The following is a 22,220-nucleotide window of genomic DNA, read 5'->3' on the forward strand; positions in this document are numbered from 1 at the left end:
TCACTATGAATCATACATTTCATTCTGAATTGAATAAGTAACAAGTTGTAGAAATGTGTTAAACACTTAAACCTGCACTTTGATGATAGAAAATGGAAAGGCAATGAGCTAAAATTAAGTTAAAACAACACAGCCATATGTCCCCTGCTCTGCTTGCAAGTCCCAGTGAAACATCTTAGAAACATTCAGGTGGAAGAAACTGGATCCCACCCAAAATGCCGAGGTCATAGAATCAGAGTCACTAACATTGGAAAATTAAGATCATCAATAAATAAAGTAACACACATTGTCACATGTTTTAAAGAAATGTCAGTGTAACTTTACTGTAGACAGGACTGACTAGGTGATTTTAATCTTAAATTTGTTAATGCCCTAATGCTATTTTGTGACATTTTTGGGACCATGAGGCTCATTATTGATTTCCTTTCTCAATGGGGGAATGTGTTTCTTTTCTCAAGCAACATAAAATCATTTGTTTGACTTCGGATTTCTTTCAAAAATGTTACAGTTAGACATTTTAAACACTTGCTAGCTTTGGTGTTGGCCACTTTTTTAGACAGCTCTGCACTGCATGGTGCACCACTTATCTTGGAAAAATTACATACTTCTAATAATACCATGAGAAGCAAGACATTATTAGACATGGCCACAAGGTTATTATGATGTTATTATGAATATTTTTATGCCCTGAAATTTTACCCTACATTTCATGCTGATACTGTAGTTACAAATCTAAGTACATTCCCGTTGACAACGAGATGCTGTCAATGGGAAGTATCATCTAAATTATCCCTGTGTCAGAAATATTTCAGTAAAAGCCCATTGGGTGTTTCTTGCTGGAAATGGGCTGACCATCACCCACACCCTCTCCCCTTCAGATTCCACAAGCTGGAGAAGTGGAGGAAGCCCTTCTACGACGTGCTCCAGGTGTACGAGAACGCCTCCGTGCTGCTGCCGGCCTTCTACAATACACGCAACACGGATGTGTCCATCCGGGTCAAGTACGTCCTGGACGACTTCGAGTCCCAGCAGGCTGTTTATTACTTCCACCCCCAGTATCTCATCAACGTCTCCCGCTACTGGCTCGGCCAGGGCGTGCGGGCCAAGCGGGTCAGCACCGGGCTGATCCTGGTGACTGCGGCCCTGGAGCTCTGCGAGGAGGTGCACCTCTTCGGCTTCTGGGCCTTCCCCATGAACCCCTCAGGGATTTTTATAACTCACCACTACTATGACAATGTGAAGCCTCGCCCTGGCTTTCACGCGATGCCCTCAGAGATATTCAATTTCCTCCACATGCACAGCAAGGGGATCCTGCGGGTTCACACGGGGACCTGCAGCTGACAGGGACACTGCGAGAGTGTGGCAGGAGCTCTATGGCCTGTGTAAGGTGTAGGAGGTTTTGTTACACCCTGAGATTATGCAATAATTGTTTGATATAAATTTCCTCAAGGCATTGCATCCCATAAGATCTAGGACACCAGCATCTTTCCTGCTAGCAGGGTTGGGTCCATAACAGTGCAGGAGAAGCAAAACTGCTGTGCCCCAGGGTACATGCTATCCTGGAAAGCAAGTCAGATAAGAAGCACATTTACAATACATTTAGGAATAAATAAACCACATTAATGTATTTACCATTTCACTATGGAGAAAAGCACCAAACTTTTGAGGAAAAAAAGAGGTGAAGAATTTTAGCATAGATTATATGACTTTACATAGGTTTCTGAATTGAGTACTTTTGGGTATTGCCAGATATTATTGAACACTCTGTTCTCTGGCCTTTAGGTTTTTGAAAATACTCTTTAGCATTATAGCTTAATGGGGATATATAACTTAAAATCTTTGTTCCATAATGTCACAAAGTGTTGATCAAAAATAGCAGATAGATGTGTTAGGAATAAACAATAACACTTTATGAATTTTTTTCAACCAGGATAGAACAGAATGTTGAACTCCCATTCACAGCAACAGCTAACTGTGTGAATCATGTTGTGATATTTTTTTAGAGATTGATTCTTCTTCCTTCTTGCACCTTGCATTTCTGTTCTCCTCTGCTGATTGTGCTTCCTTTCTCCTTGTCTGTGATGCCTTCCTTCTGGCTAACACATGGCAATATGTGCACTTCCTCCTACAGCCACCATCTCAGCATCACATTGGAGTGCTTGCTGAAGGAACAAGCTCCTTCACAAGGTTTTCTTGAGATAAAGAGCAAGGGGATTACATAGTTATATTTTACATGTTGATTTTTTGGTTTAGCATAAGATAGAAAAAAACCTATTTACGTGGTTGATTTTTGTCAAAGACTTTGTAAAAGTATCTGAATGTTGATTCACTTCTGTGCAGGTTGAGTTAACACTTTCAGGTATCTGTAAAATGTTAATGTCAGGAAATGAAGTTTAAATTCAGAGAAGTTATTTTGTGGCTTAGATTATGATGCTTATTTTAAAATTATGCATCTTGAGATGTAAGACATCTTAGTGTGGCATTTTTGTATATTGAGAATGTTATTAGGATAGTAAAAGGGCTGGTGGTATATTCTTTAAATGTCATCAGTGTAGCTCTGTCAGGTATGCCAAGCCTAATTTTTACCTGCTACTGCTGACAAAATCCTGAAGCAGAAAAGATGGCACAAGTTGCTGGATTTATTTTGTAGTAGTAGGCTGCTGGTATATGCCCTTTCATACTGGTATGGCTGCATACACAGGAGGTAAGGTTTACTGTTCCAGCTGTGCTGGCATAGTTAAATGAACAGAGTTTCCCTGTCTAAGTTCTTAGTCTGAAGCACTAGGGTTGTTGCCTTGTCTTGTCTTATGTAGATTACAAGATCTTTGATCAAGGATTTGAAGTTTAAAGTTCTGTGTGAGGGATTTTTTTTTTTTTTTTTTTTTGCGGGGGGCTGGTGGGGAGAGAGTTAAAATCCAAATATGTACTTAGAGTTTGATTTTGTAATGCACAAAGCTTCTTTTAAAAGCCTCTGTGCTATGCTGAGAGCTGTGCAAGTTGCTCACACTACTGATAAAATGATCACAAAGAAAGGGAAAGCACATTGGTCACCATTTCAAAAGTCCCTGCTGGCCAGCAGTGACCTAGATGGCATGTGAGAGAGTATTTTATTTAGACTAGATGCCTGAGGTTTGACTGCCTTAGAAGCAACCTTGATGAAGGTGTCAGAACTCACCTAGGAAACACCAGCCAGGGGCAGGTGAAGGACCAGTGCTTAAGCTTACTATGTAATTTGTAGTGATGTGTTTTAGGTCTTAGAGTTACACTGCATGTTATTGAGCAACCCCTTGTATTGTCTACCTGTGAAATAGGCAGCACCCCCATCAATCTGCAGGTGAAATGGTTTCCTTGATTCAATATGCAAAAGAGTTCTTTGTCTTTGCTGTGTTCTGTAAATTTGTGTGCAAAGGGCTTTGACAATGAAGTGCTGTGATGAAAGTGCTATTTAGAGAGCAGTGTGACACTGCAGGTTGGCCGTCTCGCTGTGCATTGTTTTATGATAACAGTAATGACACTGAAGCTGGTACTTAGAGTCCTTACTCCTTATTCTGCCTGAGTTTGGGACTAGTAGTGACTTCAGGTTTGCTTTGCTGCTGCTGTTCTGCTAAGGTTACCTTCTTTAGTAGAAGATTTTTCTTTACTATGGTGATGGAAGTGAACAAAATCAACTGAAAGGAGTCTGATATGTTGCAAAAGGCACTTCAAAAAAGATGGGAAAGCGCTTGAGAAGCATCCATATGTTGATAGAAATAGTGCAAATCCCTCCTTTTAGTTGCAAGAAATCCTTCTGGACAGACAAAAGGATAAGCAAAACTGCATTTACAGTTAATCTGTAATTACAGGGTTACAGACATTTCCTTTCCATTGTTTTCTTAATATAATAAATGAGCAATGTAAATTCACTGTAATAAGTGCAGCGTTACTGTGTTCAGATTTTGATTGCTTATAAATCTATAGCTACTATATTTTTTTAATGATTTTAAGAAGTGTGTGCAGTTTACTTGCACATATGCACCAAAGCCCAGTCTTGCCACATTTATCTGAAAAGAGCCCCCATTCATGTGGGTGGGTAATTTATTTATGTAAGGGACTGCAGAAACAGATATTTCTGTGAAGGTGTACATAGGTGTACAGTTAGATATAAGGAGTGATTCACAAGCCAGAAAGATAATTAATGAAATTTATAAAAATAGCCCTTGAGATGAAATACATGTCACAACATGTTCACTTTCTGGTTCATTTTTCAGGTGTTTCTCAAAAAATAATTGCAAAACTATGACATTTGCCAGAAATGCCATATGTAGAAGGGCTTTTGCAGAAAGAAGGGCCCTCCTTGGTTTCTGCCATGATTCTTTTATGCGCTGAGTATAAGTAAATATTCTTTTGACATCAATAATTTGTCTGAGTTTGGGGCTGGCTTTGTTTTTCCTTTTCCCATGAGGCCTAAGCTCCAAAAGTCCAATCTTAACCTCTGAACAACGGGATATATGAGTGATAAGAAGTGACTGTCAGGTGTATTTGCTGCAAGTAAAGGTTGTGTGTAGCAAGTTGTGCTTCCCCAGAAAAAGTCTTCAGGCCCCAGAGAAATCCCCCCATCAATAATTCTGACCTATCGATGAAGAAAGGCTGCCTGTCAGCTGTCTGGTACTGCATCCTGAGTTTGAGCTGTAATCTCTGCTCTGCTGCTGAGAATATGAAACCTGAGACAGGCAGAGAGAAAATGTCATGGCCTAATCCCCAATTCTTCACCTTATTTAGGAGAATCCCTTAAGAAGTTCCTGATATCTGCATACACTGGCAATGCAAATTCAGTTGGAAATCATAACTACAATTGCTTTGACTTTATTGTTGGGTCAACAGAGGAGGCTTATGAATCTGCCATTGCTGTCATCAAAGGGAAGGAAGTATTTTAGCTGGAACAGTTTGGCTGATTGCTTTTGATTTATGAAATCCAGCTTTACTGTTGGACAGAATGGCTTCAATGGCAATAGGGCCATTATAATATTTTAGCATATTTCCTGTGATTGCAACAGAGTTGTCAAAGCTAGCTCATGAATTGCAAATGGGAGAACCATGCCATGACAGCTCCTTCTGCTGCTATCTCAAGGAGTAGAGATGCCATGCTGAGCAGGTCTGTGTTCTCCTGGAGAAACAATGTGAAGGGAATATAAGAGACTGCAAGCACAACACTGCTCCAGGGCCTTTAGTGCCATGGAATATCACGGCAGAGACAACAGATGAAGTTTCACAGCTTGCAGCAACCAGGGATAGCTCCTGAGTACTTAAAAAATCCACCTCTTAAAGGCTTGGCTGATGATGAATTAAAGGTGACTCGAGATGGCCAGATGTAGTAGACAGAAGGAAATCATCTCCAAGAATAGTCCCTCTGTGGGTGTTTGGTGAATCAGTGGAAGTGCTGCTTGAGTCTTGGAGGCAGGAGCACTGGTGGTGACACAGCTGTGTGGGTGGGCTGCCCATGCCCAGCCCTCCCTGGCAGCAAGGAGCAATCTCTGCTTTGTCTGTGAGGGAAGCTGAGGTGGAGAGTAGGGAATCTGTCCTTTCTGATCTTCTGAGGCCAGGTGGCTTGTCCACTTGTGCGCTTGGATAGTGAACAGGGAGGGCTCTGAAATGGGCCTTTTTCCTTATCTCACTCTCATTTGAGTGTGCAGAGAACCTTGGAGCTTTTACAAGTAGAGGAAAAAGGAAATAGAAAAATTCAGCAATCTCTAAAGAGCCAGGTTCCCTGAGAAATTCTGGAGTGAGCTGAGGTTTCAGGAACAAAGAAGTCAGTATTTATGTTTAGGGCCTTTACAAAATTCAGTGAAGCATGTGGAAATTTTGTGTGCTCCAGAAACAGGCTTTGATCATGGACAAGATGAACAACCTCTTTTCTCCCCCATCACTTGATTTCAGATATACTTTTTAATTGCAGCAGCAATACCATGTTTTTAATGGTGTGAGTAAAGAACAAGCTTCTCTGGAAGCAGAAGTGTTGTGATTGTTGCTTTCCCTTCTAGATTTCATCAATTCATCTTTTCAAACTCATCTATGCAAAGTATTTCATCATGGTAGTGTAAATCCTACATGAGCCCTCTGTACCTGGCGGTATGTATGTGAACCACAGGCCTCAGGAAAAGAGGGGTTTTTCTGCTTGCTTTAAAATACCAGCATGGAATTTGTCAGTGACATGAATGTGTTCAAGGCAGGATACAGCCCACTACCTTTGAAGCTGCCACAGCATTCACGTTTGAGTTAAACAGAAAGAGAATTCAAGCCTTACGTCAGTGTTTGTAAGCCAAGCCAATCTCCCAGAAAACCCTCCCAAATTATTATCATCATTTTGTGTCTTATTATTATCCTGTCTAATGTGGGTGAGCCTGCTTGGCATCCTGTGTTGTCTGCATGGTATTAAAATAAAAAAGAAAAAAAAACTGATTCTATTCAAAATTGAAATTGTACTTAAGTGCTTTAAAAAAAAAACCAAACAACTTTAGGGAAATCCAAAAGTACAAGAGGCATTAGGTTGAGGGTCCCAGGCTGTCAGCACCTCCAATACTCCCCAAAGCTCTGAGCACCCAAGAAACATCAGAAATGAGTGACTGGGCCACAGTAGGAAGTTTGAAGAAAGACAAATCTGCCTCAGCACTTCAAGTATTGAAAGATGTAAATATGTTACCAATGTGTCTATTTCTATTTAGAAGCCATAGATGTTCTCAGTGTTTGATCTTTGGGTAAGCTGATGTACATTTTTGACTGTACTAATCACTGTAAAATGTGTTAGCATGTAAAACAGTGACAAATTAAGCCAGAAAAATCAGATACTCTGTTGGCTGGTTCTCGAAATGTTTGTTGTAGCTGAAACTGTCTGATGGACCAAGACACTGAAGTATCTCCAGTGCTCCATATGGCTTGTGAAGACTCTGGTTATTGCCTTCTTATCAGTGTGGAACAGGCAGAATTAATCCCTATTTGTTGACATTTTGTTGGACAAGTGATACACACTTACTTAGGTGTGCCTTCGAGCCTGTCCCCTTAGAGATGAGGGAAGGGAAAAAAATCCCTTCTCTCTGGGAGAGGACAAAAATTTGGTGACATTTGCTTCATTTCTAGGCCCTCCTTGCTCTCAACCATGAGGTTCCTAATCAAACCTCTGCATTGAGCCCATGTAAATGGTATTTAAAAACTGCTGCCTGCTGAATATATCCCTGATTTTCACCTGATGGGAAACAAACCCTTATTTTGGGAATACTGGAGTAAAACTTTGGGTCTTCATGTAGGGGAGATTGGGCTATGACAAAAATAAAGCTGTTTCATGTTTGTTGTTTCTGTAAGGCAGTGGCAGGGAGGGTGGATAAATCCATGCAGAGTCATGTTGGTTTTACGATGATGTTAATCTCTTGTGTCCTTTGGCTGACCTTTATTTTGTCAACCTTACATCTTGTGATTTTGGCTTATTATTGTTTCTGTAGCTGTATTATGGTTGTGATAGAAAGCCTATCAATTGCTGTAAGCCATAACTAGAACAGTAATCAGGGGTCTTTGGGTTTGGTTTTTTATTTTTTTTTTTTTTGTCTGTGTCACTGTGTTTGAAAGATGATTTAATTCTATTGAATAAATAAACCACTTTACCAGTTTTCTGGGAAAGGCAATCTTTGTACCACTTATTGTGCCTTTAAACTGATTTTGTATTTTCTGCTGCTCTGTGTCCCTGAACAGGGGGAGTTGGAAGCTCAGCTGGTAGAAATTGTTTCACAAAACTAGAGAAAGCCACTGTGGAATTATATGGTTATATAGCATCATTTATATATATATATATATATATATATATATATATATATATAAAGTATATTTAGAATTATGCATCCATACAGACTGAGCACTGAATATTCAGTATATGTTGTGGACTGTTGTCTTTGAAATGTCTAGACACAATAAGGTAATTTATTACTGGAAGTAGCAAACTGTGCACAGACAGCCTTTGAAAAGCCTCTGCAATCCCTGGGATTTGCCTACTTACACCTTCCTAACAGCTCTGTCCTTTACTGTGTTCATCCTTCATATAAAATAATCTTCTTTGGATCTGGTCTGTCTTATTCAGCCTCAGTCTTTCAAGCTTACACTTTCATAAATATTCTCAGAGAATTAAAATATAGATGTAAAAATACTTGTGGTAATGCATGATAGCAGATGAAACAACCACCTATTTTTTGAAACTGGGTATTTTCCCAATTGCCATTCTGTTGTTCCTAGATTATAAACTGAAATGGGAGTATGTAACAGAAATAATACAATCTGGGTATTAGTGCTAGTATAAGGAAAATGTAAATGACTTTGAAGATGCAGCGCTGTGCTGAATGCTGGAGGAATCAGCCCTCATTCTTGCTGACATTAAAACTGATGGATGTACTTCCTTCCTCCAGATGCTTGTGATTATTGTTAGTGATTATTCAATCAAGGAGATGAAGCATGTGGAGAGGGAAAAATGAATAGACAAATTGACACTGGATGATATAATTTCTGTCTATCACACTGCAAATTGCTTGGCTAAGCAAGCAATCAAAGAATGGTTTATTTCCTAAAGCCTGCAGCATCCGTCATTTTCCTCAGTGGCATTTGCAGCCTTGGCTCCAAGAAAGTTTCCATAAATAGCCATAGTGAATTACAGAGATGTTTCACCACAGTCTGACAGTGCCCAGAAGTGGGTACTTAGGGGAAGAGCAGAAGAAACAGGGGAAATAATAATAAAAGGCCCTTCTGCTGGTTTTCCCTCAGACTAGTATTGACAGCTTGCATTTTTGTCCCTGGCAATGCTGTGTGGTACTGAGTGTCAGATTTCAGCTCTGTGTTCATGATGAAATGGTTCCTTCTGCACTTACGATCTCCCAATGGTGTCCAGAAAGATGTTTTTAGGTTGTGGGCCCTGCCAGATGGAGCCAGGGCAGGTAGTGACCTCCCTTCTCCCAGCACAAGCATTGCAGGGAGCACATCTTGGAATGAAAGTTTTATGAATTTCTGTTAATATTCTGCTTTTTTTTTTTTTTTTTTTTTTTTTTTTTTTTTCTTTTTTTTCCTAGCACTGCTATCCCAAATCTACTTCTGGGTGGTGAAGTGCTAGCACTTAGGTAATTTTATCAGTCAGTTTTTTTTCTCGCTCTACATCTTTTAGTCATCCCAGCAAATCTGGCTAGAAGAATAAACATTTTAATCCACAAAGAAACTACTGTCCATCACAGAGAGGTGAAATACTACATTAAGTATGTATAAGTGCTGCCACAGGCAGCTTTTTAGGTGGAGAAGATGCTGGTTGCAAGGATGTCAGCACTAAAGCTGCCTATGAGGAGGGCTTCAGACCCCAATCACTTTTTTCTAAACCCTTAAACTTTTGATTTAGGAAGTTCAGGTTTTAGCCCTGAGCTGGGAGCATGAGCATTTTATTGAAGGTGAATACAGATTTCTGTAGACCTCAGAGAGCATAATAGAGCCTCCAGGTTGTGTGGAGGTCCTTGCTGTTGGGGTAGCTGGTCCTGCAGGAACAGGACAAGAGGGTCTTGGAATTCCACTGAATTCCGGGGATTTACTCTGCCTTTTGAGACCCTCCCTCCCCAGACATGCTGATTAATTAAGGGCCTTCCAGATACAAGATACAAGGTGTTCTGCCAGGCCTGAGAGAGTGTGATGAAATTCATCCACAAAATCCAGCTTTCTCTGGGTTTTATTGCATAGAAATAATAAGGGCTAAAATCCACTGCTTTCCCTTCATGGGGCATTTTTTATTTATTTTTGCAAGGAATAGATTTTGTTAGCCATACAAACAGCCACACTGTCAGTTTTAGAAGTCCTTCTGCCTTGCTGGGCTGAGTGCCAGATGTTGGAGAGTGAAGTTCACCATTTCCCCGGACGAAGTGAGTGAAATGCCATTGAAGTGTCTGAGCTGCTGTCTGGAGCTTCATGTGAGCATTTTTTTTTTGCTGAGTGGCACTTAGCAAAGCCATGGTTTGCACTCAGGTCAGACAGGCAAATGCCTTTCGGGCCTTGGAAGTTAATCTTGGTGACATCTGTATTTCTAAGCACGTTACTTCCCTTGAGAAGTGCTGAGGCACTGAGGGAGCCTGATAATTTTGCAAATAATTTGCCATTTTTACTGCTCAACACAGACATCAGCAGGTGATAAAATGAAATACTGAGTCCCTAATGCCCTGCTCTTTGGAGGTTTCCATGAGCATGTGGTGCAGGATGATAAATATGGGATATGTGTTTTTTCCCTCTGAAAATATTAATTAAATTTTTGACTTCCTATCTAGGTGTTTCATAAAGTACTGTGTACTCAGAATAGGTTTTGGGGGTTTTTTGTTTCAGATCTGTCTCCCCAGTCACATCTTTAATAAATCTCTCACAATTTTTCCTTCACATGGCAACACTGGGGAAGGATTTGTAATAGTGATTAATTTCAATTTCTCCTTATGTCGAAACTGGATAGGCTCTTTGGATGGTGGTGAGAATGCGAATTAACCACCTTCAGATATTTCTCTTTGTCCTTAATGGACAGTCAGTTGCTTGTGCAGAACTACTGAGTCCAGATTGTTGGACATGTACGTGCCCCTCTCTCCTGATGAGATTTGGGTGTGCAGTCACAACCTCTTGAATATAGGATCATGGAATTACTGTCAGAAAAGACCTTTAATATCACCAATTCCTTCCATCAACCCAGCACCACCACCACGTTGACCATGAACCACATCCTCAGCTGTCACACACACACATTTTTAGACTATTTCCAGGCATGGTGCCTCCATCATTTCCCTGGATGCTCTGTACTGATGCTTTACAACCCTTGGCATGAAACATTTCTTCATAGTACCCAATCTAAACATCTAAATATTTTAGTGCAGGTTGCTATGTTCACCAGCTCTTTTCCCCTATTTCAGTGGGGTAAGTCTCACTGCTCCTCTTGTCTTTTTCTGGGAAATCTTGTTTGCATTCTCTACAACATGATATGGATGTGTTTCTGCCAGAGTTCATTACTCCAGAAAAACTTTGGTCGCAGCAATCTCAATTTATGGTCTGAGGGAATCTTTCTGCTTCCTTTTCTTCCCAGAAGCAGTAGGGACACAGGAGGACTGGACAGAGGCTCTGCACATCACTCTGCACCACTCTCAGATTAGCCCCAGAATCATACTTGTCCGACCCTTAGGAGAAGATGCATTTTTTAATGTATTTCTTTTTCTCCTTAGCACTTACAGTTTCATGGCTCTTTGGTCTTTCTTGCCTTGCAACATTTTACAGTGAGTTGTACACAGCATGGCAGGTGTTTGGAAAAGAGGGGTATCCCTGGATTTTCCATTTTCCAGAAAGTCCTTGAGGCCCTCCCCTTGCTTCAGGACTGGCTGTGGCAGCAGTACATGAGCTACTGCTATATATGGTGGTAAATATCATGGAATCATAGGATAGGTTGGATTGGAAGGGGCTTAAAGTCCATCCCGTCCCACCTCGTGCCATAGGCAGGAACACCTTCCACACCCCAGGTTGCTCCAAGCCCTGTCCCACATGGCCTTGGATACTTTCAAGAATGGAACAGCCACAGCTGCTTTGGGAAACCTGTGCCAGAGCCTCCCCATCCTCATAGCGAAGAATTTCTTCCCAATATCCCACCTAACTTTGCCCTCTGGCAGTTTAAGTCTTGCTCTCTGCCTTGGTTGAAATTCAGTGTCAGAGATGGAAGGTGGAAAGGTGAGACTTACAGACACTGACAGTGCACTTACACAAGTGTTCTGTAAGAAATCACGTCAGTAGGCACTATTTACTCCAAATATTAAACCCAAATAGATTTGCAGACATTTTGCCAGGCAGATGCTAAATTTTGTCACAGAGAAGAGGCTGATAAGACACATACAATTGCAACTCTGTGGTTCTCTGAAGAAAGTGGCACATATTTGCATTTTTATAAACTCTTATCATTAAATGTTTTGGGTGAGTTTTCAACCAGCTCACCAGATGCTGACTGTCCTCAGCAGGGTCTTTACTGCACCAGCTGTGTGTCTTTATGCACAGATCATTTCCATATCCTCTGTTGAGTATTTTTGGCCACTCCTAGTGCAAAGTTTTGCTAAGTATTGCTAAGCTGTTGCTTGAAAAATGCATTTTTATGATTAGAAAACTTTGTAGCTGCAAGAGCAAAAGATTTGATTTCTGAGGATTAATTAACCTTTATGTTAACAACTTTTTCATCTATTAGCTTTTTGATTTTTAATTCTACATGCACAACCAGCAGGAAAAAGCAAACAAGATGCACTCACTGAGCAATCAAATATGACATTAAAATAGTTTGGCTCTGTCTCCATATCCTAAGCAAGACTATTTTTATTTAAAAATATTGGGTTTTGTCACATAATTTTATAGCATGATAGCTCCTATTTAAAGGAGCTTGCTATGAAGGACAACTCATCGTAATCCATCCATAAATCAAACAAACTTGGATGAGTCTGGTTGAGCTGTTAACCTTGACTCTCTCTTTTTAGGTCTAATCATACTCTGCACAAGAAAACCAAATCTGGCTCATCTCATAGTGTCACCTTTCATCAGTTTGGAGTGAAAAATGAACTTTCTGCCAAGTAGAGAGTTCAGCCAGCTATTTCTAACACTGCTGTTAAGACCTTTCTTGTTGAACACTTGAGGCACAACCCCAGTGCGAAAAGACCCTGGCAAATTCAGGAGTGAGAACTTGTCCCTTTGTCCATTGATTTCCAACAGCCTGAGGAGCACTAATGAGCACAAGTGCGTGCTGTTCACATTCTCCTTTTATGTATGGAAAACCAGAGACTCAGAGAAGTTCAGCCCATGCCTCCTCCAAACTGAAAGCAACAATTCTTAGTGCAAATGAGTCTCTGCTAAGTTCAGGCATGTCCAGCGTAGAGTCAACGTGTCAGCTCCTTGCCAAGGCTCTATTTAGTAGAAACACGCCCCAGATTTAACAGTTTAGGCCAGGAGTTGGTTTTGTTCCCTACAAAAGGCATCAGTGTGATGGCAGTTTTCCTGATCACCATCATGCCTTTGTCTTCCCTCCTCTGCACCAGCCTGGAGGCACCAGAGATAAATGGAGATGTCATCCCACACCTTTCCAGGGCCAAAGTTGGGTACAGCTCTCTCTGAAAGATGAACTCATGTCCTTGAAGAGATTTGCTTTAAAAAAAAAAAAAAATAAATTGGGCTGACCCTAAGCTTGGAGCTGATATGTGTAACTCCAGAGAGAGCGAACATCCAGCTGATCTGTAAGGCTGTAATTTAGGAAGGGCCTTCATCCCCACAGAGCCAGCTTGTGTTGCAGAGCGGTTTGTGCTCATGATATGGGCTCTGATATTGGGATGCAATTGCTTTTCTAATATCCATGTATTATTTACACTATGCTACTGTTGCACACTCCTTCTGACTCCAGATCTGTTGTTGCTGTGATGTATTTATTGGAGCAATGCAAGGTCAGGCTAACCTCCACTATTTGTCTGTAAATGACCCAGGAGAAACCAATAGTTTTAGTGCTGGAACACCAATGTAAGTGAGATACAAATCAGGACCTTGAAGTATTAATTTACTTTATTGCCATATCTTTATAGACAGTTATTAAGCACTTAACTATTAACTATTAATGTTGCTGTTTTATTTATCACACAGAGATATGTCTTAAGTGTTTCTTGGGTATTTTTTTCAGGAGAAGGGCTTTAATGAAAAACAGATCAAGACAAGCGCATCAAAGATGATCAGATCAACACTGAGTGGGACAACATTAGTCTTCAAATTCTAACTAGAGTTGGTTAATATCTTTGCAAACTACAGTCCAGAAATCAAAATATATATAAAAAAGACCCTGCAGAAAATATTTCAGATTATTCTGATTTTTTTCAACATGAAATCAACATGAAATTACAGACTAGAATGGACTGAGGGGAGTGTGAAGGCTTTGTTGGCTTAAAATCTAGCTCAAAATATCAATGTAGTCAGCTCTGCCATGCAAAGAACAGCCCAGGAAAATGTCATGCAGGGACAATCCCAGACATAGCTCATAAGTTGCCCTGTTCATATTTGAGGGGGTAATGTTCCTGCTCACCACCTACTCATTTCTTTCCTTGCTCTGAACATGCTGTCCCTGCCTTTACCTTCAAGGACACATCCTTAACTGTTCCACATCACCACCTATGCTAACCGTAGAGCCCTAAGGCACCCAGGGGCAATTGCCTCTCTCACCATCTGATTGTCTGATTATGGCTTGCTGATCCTCCTGTGGGATCAAAGCTGCTCCAAACGCCCCAGGTTCTGGCTGTGTGAGACAGTTTGGGATGCCAGAACCCTCTCACAGTACTTGTGTGCCCATCAGTGTGGTGTGGGCCACCTCTCCTGGCTGTGCAGGATGGCTCCTTGTGGTCATTCCCTCACAACCATGCAGAGAGTCTGCCTCTAACAGCAAAATATCTCAGAAATTGTCCCCAAGCCACTCAGCTGAGCTGGGTTTTGTGTTAATGAGGCACAGTTGCTCTGCTCTTTGCTGAATTCCACAGTTCAAGTTGAAAACGGCCTCACTCCTTCTGTGATGGAACATCCTCTTCATCCCACCAATACCTCTGCCTGGTTTGACTAAGGGTAGTCCATGTGTTTTTATGCTTTTCTGTCTTTTTGAGGAGTTTTCTCTGGTGTTAAATATATATCCAGGAGATGTAACTGCTGCCAGATCAAAGGCACGCCAAATAAACCACATGAAAAATTATCAAAATTTCACAAGCACAAATTTTATTATTTAATATGGATGTTAATGCAGTGCCTGAGTGGCAGTTTTTCCTTTTGTTATCATAATCAATGAGACTGATATGAAAAACACCTAAAAAAGCAAAACCCAACCCAATTCAATGGACAGCTGCCAGATAGGAAATCCAGGATGAGAAGGATCAGGTGGGCAAGCTGGCACTGGTCTCATATGCTTGGAGCTGCTCCATATGCTTGGAGCATATTTGCATCTAAAGGAATGAAAAGACCTTTTCCTTCATATTGATTATTCCTATTTTTTTTTAATTAAGTCAACATCTTTCACACATGCTGGATTTCCATTTGATAAGCTGGCTCATTTATTCACCTTTCAGCAAACCTCCTTGACTCTTTTCCCCTGCCCAACACTTGAATCAGCCCACACCTTTTTCATCTGATTAAGTAATTTTCGATTTCACAATTTATTCCATAAGAGATTTGCAAATATATGAGAGCTGGTACATTTTCATTCCTTGAAAAAGTACTCAGTAATTAGAGAAAGAATTTGTGTTAGTTCTCTCAGTTAACAAAATTCCTGTTGCAATATAGCTTGTTATTTATTAGCTCCAAAGTCTGACTCGGACTGACTCTTTCAGTATGTCTCTTTCATCACCTCCTTAAAATACTATTTATGTTGGAAATAATAAGCTTTGAACTTCTGACACAACAAGTCTCCAATCCTTTGTTCCCTTAGCTCCCTGAAGCAGTTGAATTCACTAACTAGCTCCATTATTTCAAGGTTTGTCCTTTTGAATGTACAAAAGCCAATAAAGCAAAGACTACTTCAGTATGTGCTCACCTAAACACAGGCACAGAGAACTGGGGCAGGTAAACTGAAATGGTGTCTAAATTCAGTTATTTCTCTGAGGGATGGTGTGCTGCAGGGTGAACACCTGTGACTGGTCCTTGTTGCCTTGTGGGCTGGCAGTGCCACCTCAGCTAAGGTTTGAGAACCTTGAGACCCCACCTAACATCCCCTGTGACAGGGCTGATAAGTTTAATGCCTTCAAAATCCAATATTAAACCTTAAAGGTTGCTCTTTCAGAGAGACCAAGTGATATATCCTTTTCTTTGTAGCCAGATCTTCACAAGAGCGGCTCTGTAAATATGCATGTCTTAATTGCAGTGAAAACTATTTGTTTTACAATAGGAAGTGCAGCTGGTGAGTTGTGACCTGAGGAAGAGCAGCAGATGGTGTCCTCAACGCCGGGTTTCTTCATCAATTTTTCCTAAGAATTCCTGCACTGACCTGATTTTCTTCCTAATACAAAGCAGCAGTGACCTGCCCTTTGGTCAAGTGTACAAGCTGGCCATCATGTACAGCTCTTCCCAGTCATCCTTTGCTCCTATTCCCAAGTAGAAAATGCTTGGGAAAGAGGGAGGGAATTTGTGCTGAGGCCTGCATGCTGAAAAGCACAAAAATATTGTAAGGTCCATTTATCTTAATGACTGAATATCCTTAATTAAATAGGATAGACTCCATCAGACAAACCCAGTCTGTGCCTTGAGAAGGGGATTTGACTCTTCTTTGATGTTGAAAATTAGAAACTGCAGGTTTTCTCCACCTTTGTACAAGAGGATAAAATGGATCTACTCTGTATTGTATGGAGAAAGTCAAAGTGAATTAAATGGGAGAAAGGAGCTCTTGGGTAAACCTGCAATGGCTGAATTAGTGGACAGTTATTCTTCTTCACATTATTATCTTCATAAACATAAAACAACAACAATAATAACTACTACTACTACTAATAATAATTTGTTATCCTCTCCTTACCATCTCTCAGAGGTCAATTGATCCTTGATGGCTTCATATGTTTTTAAAGCCCTCATTAACTCAGTCAGGGCTCTAGCTGACTTTGGCATGTAAATACCCTGACTCTCTTCCTGGTGGAACTCCTCTGCTGAAGGCACCTGACACCTCAGGAAGAACTTTTTCCTCTCTCAGGTGGCTTCATTTAGGAATCTGCACCCAGGACCTGAAGGAGGGAACTGGCTCACCAGTTTCAGAACAAGAGTGGGCACCATGTGGTTGGAGAAGAGGCTACAGTCTGCTGGTAGGGTAGTGGTCTTCACTTTTCTGTCTTTATTACCCCCAAATCTGTAAGTACACAGACCCCTTTCCCTCCAGAAAATTAGATGAAACAATATTCAGTTATAATCAGAGCTATAATGTGATTTTGTTTTTCCTGCTGTAATCACAGAGAAAAAAAATAATTTCAGAGTCTTTTATCTCTATAAGGAGAGAGAGGTAAAAATATGCAGAGAAAAAGCCTTCAGGCTGAAGGGATGCAGCAAACTGCCATTATAGCTTTTGTTTACTTTGAGCCTAATACTGATATTTTGTAGACAGGTAAGAAGCTACACTGGCACCCTTTGTTGTTTGTTTTGTTGGTTTTGTTTTGTTTTTTTTGTTTTTTTTTTTCAAAGTCTCAAAACTTATATAATTTTTATGTTATACCCTGCAGGAGAAGACAGGTGACATCAGAAATGTGCAGCTGTTTTTTAGCATAGGTGGAAGATGCCTGTAAAATGTAAAAGCATGCATAAATTTGGGTTAAGAGCAGTGGAGTGCTCTGTTCACTCCCTGCCACAGCTTCACTCTCAAAGGAGCTGAATTTGCATAAGTTAATAATGAGGAACTAAAAACTTAAATGATTACTTGGTAGCTTAAGATTATAATAAGCTTCTCCAAATCTGTATGGTTGGGAGACATAGGTTAGACTGCTGCAGCATGAGACAGGAGGTTTATTAATATTATTAAATTAAATAATGCAGACTTGAAGATTTGGGGTAGGGGGTGGATATTGTTGACCAGATGATCTTTAAAAGTCTTTTCCCACCCAAACCATTCTATGTTCTGACCCTGGCAATGAGGTTTGAGCTGTATTGAAAATCTTGCTGGCAAAATGGTAAATGGTCAGGGGAGTTTCCTGCTTTATTTCTTTTTATTTGCAAATGCAGCAGTGTGAAAGTAAATACTATCAAAAGACCAAGAGCAGTTACACTTTTACAGACTCTTTATTAATGATATATTTTAATTATTCTGCTTTGTAGCATCACATGAAAGAAATTATGGTCTTTCAAATATATACATGATTTCTCTTTTATGTGTTGGAGATCATGTATGGGTGAAACTTGGAGCACTTCCCTGTTCTTTGAGCAGCTTTAATATCACCACAAATCCCTGGTTTGGACCCTAGAGTCTGAGGCTTAATTTTAAGCCTGTCTTGGGTGTGCTGCTGGACTGAACCCAAGAAGGGAATGGAGGATGCCCAGTGAGGCATGGTCCTAATTACTGATCTCTGTGGCAGGGATTTTTCAGGTGGGTTTTAAAAATCTTGGAGACTGTTCCCTGTTGTGATAAGGGATAAGGATGGGGAGGTTTGTCCTTAGCTCTGTCCAGAGCCCCTGCGGACTGCACAGGCTGCTTTTCTAGTGACACTGGTCAGCACTGTTGGCCTTTGTCCAAGGAAGTCTGAGGAAATTTTCTAAAAAACTTATTTAGGTGCATTTATTTAGCCCTGGTGAAAATAGCACAAAATACGTCTCAAGGTAAGACAGTAAGAGTTGGGAAATTTGGTCTTGCGCAATTTATTTGTGAAGGGAATAAAAAGAAATTTCATGAGTGCTTTCCCTACAAAGATCTGAATGGGAATTAGCTCTCAAGTGTCTCCTAGGTTTTAGATAGACAGTAAAAACATTTTTCTCTACATGTCCTCTTGTAAAGGTGCCTTTTATATATGGGCATTAGTTTGTTTTGTTTGGGGTTTTCTGTTTGGTTTTGGTTTTTTGGTTGTTGGTTTTTGGTTTTCTCTGTGTCAGGTTATTTCATCTGCTTTATATTGTGTGTCTGCTTTGATATTTCATGTCTGTCCTTCATGTGCTGTGTCCTACTGCAAAGACATTATTAGCTGGGCTGGATTACTTTTCTCTTTTCTATTTGTCCTAGTGCTTCAGATACTTGTTTACTGTCTGTGTATGCATATATATTTGCACATTATACCAGCTCTCCCTGCTCCTGCCATGATGTCCTTTTCCCTTAGCAAAGGGAAGTGGCTGTCATCCTCCTCCTAGTTTTGGAGTTCAGCTGTGTAGAATCACAATGATCACTTTAGATGGATATTGAGGGTTGGTCTTGAAACAGCAATTTCAGAAGTCTAATTTGAAAACTAATGGAGTGGGGAAAAAAAAATCATCACCTGTTTGCTTCATGGTGGCTCTGTGCCTGGTGCTACAACACAGAGGAATGGGGAGGAGCTTGCTCTGGGGGAAAAGAGATTGAGGGGTCACTTGTCACTCCCCACAACTCCCTGACAGGAGGAGAGGGAATGGCCTCGAGTTGCACCAGGGGGGGTTTAGATTGGATATTATGAAAAAATTGTTCACAGAAAGGGTTGTTAAGTATTGGAATTGATGGTCCAGGGTAGTGGTGGAGTCCTCATCCTTGAAGGGATCCAAAGTGTGGCTATGGCACCTGTGGACATGGGTCAGTGGTGGGCTTGGCAATGCTGGGGGAATGGTTGAACTCGATGATTGTGCGGGGCTTTTCCAGCTTGAATGATTCTGTGATTTCTGCATTTGTGCTTTAGTGGGTAAGGTATTCCAGGGCTGGTGCAAATCCTTCTCAGGAGTGAAAACCTTCTGGTGCATTGGGGTTTGAGTTAGCTGGTTTCGGATCTTGGTCTACATTTTACAAAATGAAAAAGAAAATCTCTCTGCTGATCTGTCAGTACATGCAGTGACATAAAAAGCATGTCTAAAAGTGTGAAAGCAAGTTAACCACCAACTCCTACTGTGGTGGGAGCTGTACCTGTGGAAATAAGTGTTCAAACAATAATGGTGAAAGGCTTGGAAATATCCCTGAAAACAGCAAAATCAAACATCTGGGTTTACATCAGTGTAGTCTCTGTGCCAGTGCCTGCCTGGGCACCCAAAACAAGTCTGGCTTCAATTGGGCACATGCCAATGCAAAAGATGTTGTTGGAAGCTGAATCCAGGAGATAATTGCTGGGGAGGTGGTAAACCTTTATTGTAATTGTGCTGAATTCTCCAGTATTGGAAGCCTTGTTTCTAAAACCCCAACATTCACCTACGGTATCAGCGTTGCCATCCAGTCTCACCAATCTCAGGATGATCAGCAGACTAAAATACAGCTGTTTACCATGGGAAGTGTGAGTAGGTGTTAAACTTGGTTTGCCCTTCACCTGGGCTGTAACAGAATTTATTGGTGGTTTTGCAGGAGGTCAGGCAGGTTTTGTCTTGAAGTGTTGAAACACTGACACAGGTTGCCCAAAGAAGCTGCCCCACCCCTGGGAATGTCCAAAGTCAGGTTGGACAGGGTTTGGAGCAACCTGGGATAGTGGAAGGTGTCCCTGACCATGGCCCATGTTCCCACCCAAACCATCCTGAGATTTTGTGACCTGAGGGTTTGCTTCTTACCCACTATCACAGGAGGGAGAGCATTGTGCAGCTGTGCTGGAGTCACCTATGGAAAAATAACAGAGGGAGCTGGGGAAAGGAGCTAAGGGTACCTAGGGAGGGAGCTGGTGTTGTGCATTTAGGGCGCTTTATTTGCATGTGCACAGCTACTTACAGCCATATTCAGATAAAGTGTAGGAAACAGTGAGTCCTGCTGGAAATAACTAGATCAAGTCTGACAGCCTGAGAGTAAATCCATGGCATGGACAGAGAAGCAGTATTGCTGTTTCTTGGGTTAGGTCCAGATCCTTGTAACTCTGACAGCTTTTCTATATTTTATGTCAGCTTAATAGAAAGTTTTGTGTTTTTTTACTGTTATCTGAGCAAGTTCAGCTGCAGTTATTCTACTTTTATCCTTTCCCAGAAACACGTGCATACACTTGCACTCTTGTTTCTTAGCAGCTTGTAACAACATCTCTAATCCCCTTTGGCAGAAATCTTTTAAACTAATTCTCTTAGGAAAAAAAAAAAAAAAAAAAAAAGGTGATAAATTTCTGCTGATAGAAGAAAAGAGGTGAACAAATATCAGAAAGAAGAAAGTTTGGCCAGAAGTTGGCTTTCAGTACCTCTTTAGAGTAGTCTGCATGCTGCTCTTTAAGATAAGGAGCATTGGGTGGCTGAGGATGGTATGATGAAAGATAGACAATGCTACCAGGATGACTCAGAGATTTGGTGTGAATTAAAAGAGAAATAAACCCATTCAGCCTCTCTGTGTTTAAGCAGACTCACAGGTACCACTTGAAATCATATTGGAGTTTGGATTGGGCTTGTAGGATTCATAGCATTTCCAGTCTGTAAAAGAAGTGCAGAAGTGGTTTTTTGTTTCCTTCCTAACATCAGTTCCTGGAAATTCTGCCTTGTTTTAAGCTTTCTGGGAATTATTAGTGTTAGAAAAGGTGAAAACTAAGAGAACACAATGTTTGCAGAGGATTGCAAAACTTTATTGGGGTTTTTTGTTTGCCTGTTCAGGGTTTGTATGTGTGTGTGGTTTTTATTGTTGTTGTTTTCTTATTTTTACATTTTATAAGTTTTATTTTGAAAGGAAATAAAGCCCAAGCACCTCTGCCCCTGTTCTCAGCTCTCCATCTTCTGATGCCTAATGTATAAGCTTTGCAGCTGTGGTTCATCGATGGCTGGTGCATTTTGCTCAACACCCAAATCTTTGGGGTTCTAGTGCATGCTGCTGCTGCTGACTCAATGATTGCTGATGTGGGACATGTGATGGTGTCAGGAGGTGTCCCCAGCTCTGCTGTGCTGACCTGGTGGCCTTGCTCCTGCCCTCTTCCTATTAGTCTTGTGTCCCTCTTGACTAACACAGATCCTTTGGGGTGAGGACTTTACTTCTCAGTGTGGTTTCTGCACTGTTCAGCAGAGCAGGGACCCAGTCCCAGCTGGGAGCACTAATGCCACTGCAGACTAACCATGAAATTACAAATAAAGGCAATTTTCCCTCTATTATCCTGGAAGAGTGGCTTCTCTGGCTGGGGCTATGCTGTTAATGACCATCTTAAAATCTAAAACAACATTTGCAGCATGGAAAGTATTTAAGGTGTGGACCACAGATATGTCTGGGCATTGCTGCCAGGAAGTTTCTGTCCATGCAGCTGCTCCATCACATGGGAGAGAAGGGTCGGGCAGCCAGGGAGGCTGAGGAATATTTTGGCAAGTTTTGAGGAGGCTGTGGGCACATGGGATAGGAAATCAATATAACAGTTTCAGAGATAATTTGGCAGCATCTGAAGAGCTGAGTGTTTGAGCCTTCTGGGGTTATTGAATTAGATCTTTCTCTTTAAGTGAGCAGCGCAAGGATGACTTGCAGGATTGGGAAGTTTTCTGCAAATTTCTGTGGATTCAACAGCACGCTGGGGACCACAGGCCTTAATCATTGCTGCTCCTCTGGTCTCCAACACATGGATCTGATAGAGGAATCGGAGAGGTTTGTCCACAAAAGCTGTGGC

General features: G+C 41.0%; 2 protein-coding genes across 5 annotated transcripts in view; both read left to right on the forward strand.

Moving 5' to 3' along the window:
- The window catches only part of ST8SIA5 (ST8 alpha-N-acetyl-neuraminide alpha-2,8-sialyltransferase 5), a 68,872-nt gene extending 61,208 nt beyond the window's left edge, over positions 1 to 7,664 (forward strand). For all 4 annotated transcript variants that reach the window (XM_021538898.4, XM_085566647.1, XM_021538899.3 and 1 more), the window contains one exon: positions 879 to 7,664. In XM_021538898.4, the coding sequence (XP_021394573.1) occupies positions 879 to 1,341 (463 nt within the window). In that variant the 3' untranslated portion in view covers positions 1,342 to 7,664. The remainder of the gene's footprint in view (positions 1 to 878) is intronic.
- An 899-nt stretch (positions 7,665 to 8,563) lies between these two features.
- LOXHD1 (lipoxygenase homology PLAT domains 1) overlaps positions 8,564 to 22,220 on the forward strand; it is a 177,663-nt gene continuing 164,006 nt past the window's right edge. The window contains exon 1 of the mRNA XM_077790176.2: positions 8,564 to 16,838. Coding sequence (XP_077646302.1) covers positions 16,808 to 16,838 — 31 coding nt within the window. The 5' untranslated portion in view covers positions 8,564 to 16,807. The remainder of the gene's footprint in view (positions 16,839 to 22,220) is intronic.

Source organism: Lonchura striata, chromosome Z, assembly GCF_050655825.1.
Source record: "Lonchura striata isolate lonStrDom1 chromosome Z, ASM5065582v1, whole genome shotgun sequence".
In the NCBI taxonomy this organism is placed as follows: Eukaryota; Metazoa; Chordata; class Aves; order Passeriformes; family Estrildidae; genus Lonchura; species Lonchura striata.